This window comes from Glycine soja, chromosome 11 (genome assembly GCF_004193775.1).
Source record: "Glycine soja cultivar W05 chromosome 11, ASM419377v2, whole genome shotgun sequence".
NCBI lineage: Eukaryota > Viridiplantae > Streptophyta > Magnoliopsida > Fabales > Fabaceae > Glycine > Glycine soja.
This window is the reverse complement of record NC_041012.1, coordinates 44,450,990-44,458,486: the sequence shown is the minus strand read 5'-3', so window position 1 is coordinate 44,458,486 and position 7,497 is coordinate 44,450,990. Positions and strand designations below refer to the sequence as shown.

General features: G+C 31.3%; 1 protein-coding gene across 1 annotated transcript; it reads left to right on the top strand.

Moving 5' to 3' along the window:
* Nucleotides 1-4,757, top strand: LOC114377262 (protein trichome birefringence-like 41). Its single transcript, XM_028335700.1, has 5 exons — nucleotides 1-388; nucleotides 1,914-2,085; nucleotides 3,238-3,413; nucleotides 3,574-3,732; nucleotides 4,294-4,757. The coding sequence occupies exons 1-5, from the start codon at nucleotides 153-155 to the stop codon at nucleotides 4,583-4,585; spliced, it is 1,035 nt and encodes a 344-aa protein (XP_028191501.1). The 5' UTR covers nucleotides 1-152; the 3' UTR covers nucleotides 4,586-4,757.
* The last annotated feature ends 2,740 nt before the right edge of the window (nucleotides 4,758-7,497 follow it).

The window sequence follows — 7,497 nt, the reverse complement described above, 5'->3', positions numbered from 1 at the left end:
GAAAAGGAAACAACAAAGTACTGCAACTCCTTCTCTCTCCAGAGTGAGAGTCATAAACACATGCAGCAAGCCGCAGTTGCTGTGTATAAATACTCATAACTCATGTGAGAGAAGAAGCTTCTCCTTTCTTCTGCATAGCTCTCTTTCTTTGGATGGGGCTTCTGTTCTTGTTCCTTCTTCATGCCTTCTTCAGAGGAAACCCTTCTTCTTCTTCTTCGGGTTTGGATCATGTGTTCACGGGGACCTGGGTGGAGGACCAATCTTACCCGCTCTATGATCCCGCCACCTGTCCCTTCATCGAGCGCGAGTTCAAGTGCCAAGGGAATGGACGGCCTGATCTCTTTTACACCCACTATCGATGGCACCCACTTGCCTGCAATTTACTCAGGTTCCTACCCCACATTGCCTCCTTTTTCAATTCTCCATTTCTGCCAGAGACCCAAAGTCTTCAAAAATCAACACAACACCATGTCTATCTTCCTATTTTAGTATATGCTAATTTTAAAATATTTTGTCATAGCTTTTTTTTTTAAATTATCTTTCAATAAATTAATTTAAAACCTGTTATGATTATGTGATTTATATATACTAATATATAAATATAAAGACTTAACTATATTTTTCTCTATTCTTTAATTCCATAAATTTTTCTTTTGTTTTTTTGTGTTTTTTGCAAATTTGATCTGTGTTATATTAACTTAACATTTTATATTTAACAGAGTTACTAACACAACAGGGTAAAAAAAATGTCATGTTAATGTTTTTTTATTAAATACTGAAAGTTAAATTATGAAACAAAATTACACAATTAAAATATTTATAAAATTCATAAAATTGAAAAAGTACAACAAATAAGTACTGCCTATAGTTTGTTTTTAAAGAATGCTTACTTTTACATAATGTTTGATATCTTATTCTTTTTCATGATTTTACATTAAAATTTAAGGATTATGTCAGGTAACTGATTTATTTTTATGAGCATTAATTAGTATTCAAAGTAAGTTACTACTCCTACTATACTAAGATTCATTAAATATTAGTAATATTAATACTAATTATATACATTAGTTAGTGAGTATTCTTATTGTTAAAAGTACTGTAATTAATTACTCTCAATTCATATATATGGAGTTTATATATATTACTAGTTTAGTTTGAACTCAAAAAATGGTAAAAGAAATTAACAATTTATTTAAATATGAAATTCTTTAATAACTTGAAACATTTTTGATTCTACAAATTATCTACATGAAAATTTTCTTTTCATTGTTGGTGAAATATAGCACATCATGTGACCTTTTTGGAATGATCCCACCATCCAGTCTGTAAAATAATAGGGATTTTTTCTTTAAAAAAATGAGAAAGACATTAGCGGAGAATTAGAGGCCGAATGTTTGGCTTGGGTTGGGAATGCAGCTTCACGTGCACCCATAAAAGCACTTTAGCAGCTGTTTAGAAAAAAGTACTTAACAATATGTCAGTTACAACAAACAAACAACACAATATTTCACTAGATTTAGCTTTTCATATTTTCCAATTTTTTTATTTTTACTGCTCCGATAAAAATATTGTCGCTTGATTCACTCACGGGCTCGTTCGTTGTCGGAAACTCATGCTTTATTTTTCTCCCTTTTCCTTTTTCCACCTTCCACATTTCATCGAATTCCCAATGAGTCCCCTTTCCTTTTGTACCAATTTTTGCTTTTCGAGAAAAATGAAGACAACTTGAACTGGAAAGTGAAGTCAGCGACAAATTATAACAGTAATTGACGTTTCGTATGTAGTTGTTTCATTAACTTTTTCTGAAAAGTGAAGCCAGTGAAAGTTATAACCATAATTGACAAATCGTATTCAATTGTTTGATTCATTTGTTTTTCTGAAATTTTAAACTTTCCAATGTTTAATCATTGTAGATTTAACGGGCTAGATTTTCTGGAGAAGATGAAGGGGAAGAGCATCATGTTCGTGGGAGATTCACTGAGCAGGAATCAATGGCAGTCATTGACTTGCTTGCTTCATTCAGCAGTGCCCAATTCACCTTATACTTTAGATAGAGTTGGAGATGTTTCTATTTTCACACTTACGGTATGATTTATAATTCTGATTTCGTTTTATACTGTATATGAAGTCATTTAATTAGTGTGTAAAAAAAAAGTCATGTTAATTAGAATTAAAAATTCATTTTGACAATATATGTTAACTTTCTATGCAAAAATTTGTTTATTGAAATTTTATACCATTAATTAATCAGAAATCATAGTTAATAGTAGTATAAATGTTAAAGTAATTACTATAGAAAGTAACCAATTTAATATGTATAGTATTTTTTATTAAAGGACTGTATAAAAGGTATATAAACTATCATTTCTCTGTTCGCAATGAGCGAGATAGAAGAGAAAAAAAATTGAATTGGAAGGATGGTGGAAAGATTTTTTTTTATATAAAAAAAGTCCACTTTTTTTTTGTCAGTATTTTCTCTCTCTCTCTCTATTTTTCTTCCTCTCTGCCAATTATACCTTTACTCTAATACTACAAAGTTTCATCATATAAATTATGATAAAATTCTAGTTGTAACTGAAGAACATGAATAGAAACACTAAAACATCTGCACCTAACTTGTATCCTTTTAGAGTGGTCATACACATCATCATTATTTTAATTATCTGGATTCTTAATTAAAGTGGGGGAAGAATCTCTTTTGCAAAGAGATGGTGGTCTAAGAAATTGTTTGTAGTGCAACCATAAGGGATGGGCAACGTGGGGTAAGGTGCAAATATGCGCAATGGCTAAGCCACAAGTGGTCCCTTAATTTGCTTGTCCATATTCATAAGTCACTTGAGGAAATGGTTGTCTTCCATTTTTTATTTTTTTTTACATTGGTTAAGTCATGAGGTGTCCCCCTATTGCTACTTGCTAGTTGCAACTCCAACTTCTTTCTGTTTGATTTTTTTTCATATTTTGGATAGAAAAGCTTTCAAATCCCAAGGCGTGGAAGGAAAATTTTTCACCTTTAGTCAATTGTCTATTAGATTCTAACTAAAAAAAGGCACTATAAATCTTCAAAAACAAGCATCCTCTTTTCTCATCAAACACATGCCAAAATTACTAGGTATTTTGTGATGGGTATATGTTGTGACACCACCATGCTTTTTATTGCATTATTTGATTCCATTTCATCTTTATCTTAGGGAATCTTCATTTATATGTGTATTTTTTTATAAAAAAAATAATTTGCAGGAGTACAAGGTTAAAGTGATGCATGATAGGAACGTGTATCTAGTTGACGTTGTCAGAGAGGATATAGGCAGGGTCTTGAAGCTTGATTCAATACAAGGAAGCAATCTGTGGGAAGGGACTGATATGCTCATCTTTAACACATGGCACTGGTGGTACCGTAGAGGACCCACTCAACCGTAAGTTTCATAAATGAATTATTTTCGGGCATCTAATTAATCAAGTTTAAACAAAATACATTTAAATATTAATTACCTTTTTCATGTTTACATTATAAATTATCTAAAGTTGAAATCATTGTTTTAGTTTTCGTTAATAACGAATGAATGAATTTCTTAGATGGGATTTTGTCGAATTGGGAGGTCATATTTATAAAGACATAGATCGGATGAGGGCTTTTGAAATGGCACTTAAGACCTGGGGTGCATGGGTAGATGCCAACGTCGACCCTACTAGAGTGAAGGTCTTCTTTCAAGGAATTTCCCCATCTCACTACAAGTAAGTGATCATAAACCTATCCATTTTATCATTTGCTAGTCAAAACTCAAAGTAGCTACAAACTCATCAACAGAAAGAGATTTTACCAGTCCCACTAGAAGTATGTTTTCTTTTTAGTTTTGAAACAAAATAGTTTGGATATACATAGTAAAAATCTCCAAAACTTTGATTTGGTTAATTAAAAGGTACAAGAAACAAACTTTTCCCAGATAATGATTGGACTTTTCAAACACCCCATTGTATTAGTATGCTTGTTAGTATTAAGTTCTTAAACAATCGGATCCAATCTAAAAATCTATAAATGATTACGTTACAAAATTGAGTTTAATTTTGATACATTTGTCGTAAACTAGTTAGAAACTATCTAGGATTGTCATCTAATAACGTATGATAAGTTTGTTCATTTTATAGTGAGTACTTAAAAAAAGATATTTCTAATTTGTTGATGGCATAATATTTTCTAAACAAATGTAATGTACCTTTCCACTTTCATTACATACCAATTAAATTCCTAGAGAATTTATCGGGGCATGACAATGTTTCTCTGAACACTGATTTCAGCGGCAGCTTATGGAACGAACCAGGTGTAACGAGCTGCGTCCGGCAGAAGACACCGGTGCCGGGATCAATCTACCCCGGCGGATTGCCACCGGCCGTGGCGGTGTTAAAGAGTGTGCTGAGCACAATCAGGAAGCCAGTCACTCTGCTTGATATCACAACCCTCTCACTGCTAAGAAAAGATGGCCACCCTTCCATTTATGGTCTCACTGGAGCTGCGGGAATGGATTGCAGCCATTGGTGTCTTCCTGGGGTTCCAGATACTTGGAACGAGATACTTTACAACCTTATTTGATGACTAATTTTTTATTCATCATTTGATTGGGGGTTATAAAAAAATTTATATAGAAAAATGAAAACTGGGTTGGATATAATAGACCATATATACCCTGATTAATTGGAATGTGCCTTGTGGCCTAGAGTGAATAATAATAATTTTTTTTTAATAATAAGTCATACATCATACATCTATCTATCTATATTTTCTTTCAACAACCTCATCCTTTTGTTTCCCTACCAAGCTGATCGCTAACTTGATCAACAATTTGAACCAAGGGATGTAACGTATTCGAGCAGGGAACTTTTTTGGCAAAATCGTGGGGAATGCCGATTGCTACAATTTTCATTTACTTTTTTAGAAAAAAGAAATTTAATGCGATTAAAATTTGATGGCATAGTGATAGCCTACTACATCTGTAAGGAAAGAAGGTGTGGTTCATCATTAGGTGAGTCTCAGCAAAAAAAATTGCGTGTTGTTTAAAGCGCTATTGATGCTGGGGTGTGCATGAAAATAACATCATAACAATATAAAGTCCCAATGACAAATGACAGCCAACAGAAAATGACGTGAAATATAGAGAAAAAAAATTAATTGTCAAGCACTATCAGAAATGTAAAGATTTTTATACTTTTAAGTAATCAGAAAATTTTTTATGACTTTAAACTAATTTTATTATAAAAGTTAATAAATTTATTATACACTGCATAAATAAATAAAAAAGTATACGGAACTGAATGAATTGTTTATTGCTTTATCTAATGTGAAGATTTGCTTAAAAAAATATCTAATGTGAAGATATAAATACAGCAAAGAGTGACAAATATTGTTACATAAAAAAATGTGTAAGACTGTACTTAATTATAAACAATCCTAGCTAACAGCTGATAAAAGTCTTCTGAATCAAAAAATCAAAAGAAAGATAATGCTGTCTTCTATTGGAGGTAATTTCAGACTTGACATGCTATCTTCTATATAATTAAATATATAAAATATTTACATTTTCAATATATTTTTATTAAATCACATAGAAGTAACCTGAAATATCTTAACAATATTGTGATTAAAAAGAATGGAAGACAAGTACTCACTTAAAAAGGAAGACAAACAGTTCCCTTCAATGGATTAGATTAGGATTTTTTTTGTTATAATAACGGATAACATTTATTGATAGACAAAAATCTATATAATAATTAGTTGGTAATCAAATTCACTCACTAGCAAATGACACCTTATAGAGTTTCTACTTTCTAGCAATCAACCCAATCCAAAAATTTTGTTGTTAAGTGTTATGCATGCCAGTTATATACCCATGCATTATCACACCTTTGACACCACCCTAATTTCTTTTTCAACTCTTGTGATGTGAGCCTGAGAGATGGGATTCCAGTCAGCGGCATAGTGGAAGTCATGGTGGATCTCAAATGGCTTTGGTTTGTGGTACTTACAGATCAGACCCTAACATTCAAGTCAGAAAGTGTTTTAGAGAAATAGTGAGAAATGAGTAAAATTATCTATACCTGAGGAGAGTTTAAGTATATATAGACGTATTCGATAGAAAAGTTCGTTAGATTGATTACGTTTCGCATAATATATAAGATATTTGATCATATGTTTAAGCATGATGTTGGGTCGGGTTTACTGATCTTTATGTCCTCTATGGCGGGTTTTGCCTTTTGCCTTGGGCGTGATGAGGGTAAGTCAAGATAACCTTCATAACAAAAGTGCATGTAATTATGAAATTCTTGAGTTTTAAATATTTGTTATAACTGGGACCAGAACGAATGTCAACCTAGTCACCTAATTTCTAAGATAACCCGCAAATTATTTTCTTGTTTTTAATTTGAATAGATCTAAAATCTGATGAGTTGTTTGTTTGTAGGAGGTAGAGCTTCTTACGTAAGTCCTATATCATCAATCTAAGATTCTTTTTAGTGTCAACCACTGGAAGACATTTGCATGTATATATGTTGGTTGTTGCGGTGCCCCAATCGAAATTTAAAACTGACAAAACTAGTTTAGCTCCTTTTGTCGGTGAGATTCAAATATCAAATACAAGGTACATTTACATCAATACATGTATGGATCAATTCATCAAGCTATATACCCAATAATTTATCCTCATTCTTCTTGCAATCATTAGATCCATCTAAGTTCGTGAAGTAAATTACTTTAGCATACCTGTCCAGAATAGAATTTTAAAATATGAAGAGTTATGATTACTACATAGCTATTAGATTTTGAGTTATTTATTTATACCACAAATTCAGACAATAGTTTTTATAAAATTATTTTCTCTTATTTTGTAGTACATTAATTATTTTATTTTATGTTTTTCTTTTTTAGTTTCATCTCATTTCTATTTGTTATATATTTTTACAAAAATTATATATAAATATAACTTCTTATGTGAACCTTCAATCATAGAAAATCATAGAAGCTTTCTTATTATTAATCCAATAGAAAATTTATGCTTTAGTAAGGAAATTAATTTGTCTAATAGAAAATCATTATATGAACCCTTAATCATAGAATTTTTCTTGATATTTAATTTCTCTCAATTTTAATTATTTGCTTTTATTCTAATTTGAATTCTTAATTCTCAATTAACCTTCATTGATTCCCCTTTTGTATCCATTTCCAACATGAAATAGACACTAGTTTCCATTTTGAATTGAGATATATTTGCATTGGAAATGTACATTTCCAATATAAAATGGAAACACATTCTTGTTTTGTTTTAAGATGAACAAAAAGGTATTTTTATAAATAAATTGAAGAAGGGGATATCTTAGCAACAACTAGGGTGCCATTGACAAAGCCCACGAATTGATGCCTTGGGTATTAGTTGTTGGGGACTTTCTTCTTGATCAACCATTTTTTTCTTTTACACCAACAAGTGAGCGAGAAATTTCAAAAACACCCTTCCA

Excerpts from the sequence above, each read along its gene's own strand:
- LOC114377262 (XM_028335700.1), top strand. The coding sequence starts at position 153 with ATGGGGCTTCTGTTCTTGTTCCTTCTTCATGCCTTCTTCAGAGGAAAC. Across the intron at positions 389-1,913 it reads CTTGCCTGCAATTTACTCAG|ATTTAACGGGCTAGATTTTC; the intron begins GTTCCTACCCCA and ends TAATCATTGTAG. Across the intron at positions 3,733-4,293 it reads ATTTCCCCATCTCACTACAA|CGGCAGCTTATGGAACGAAC; the intron begins GTAAGTGATCAT and ends CACTGATTTCAG.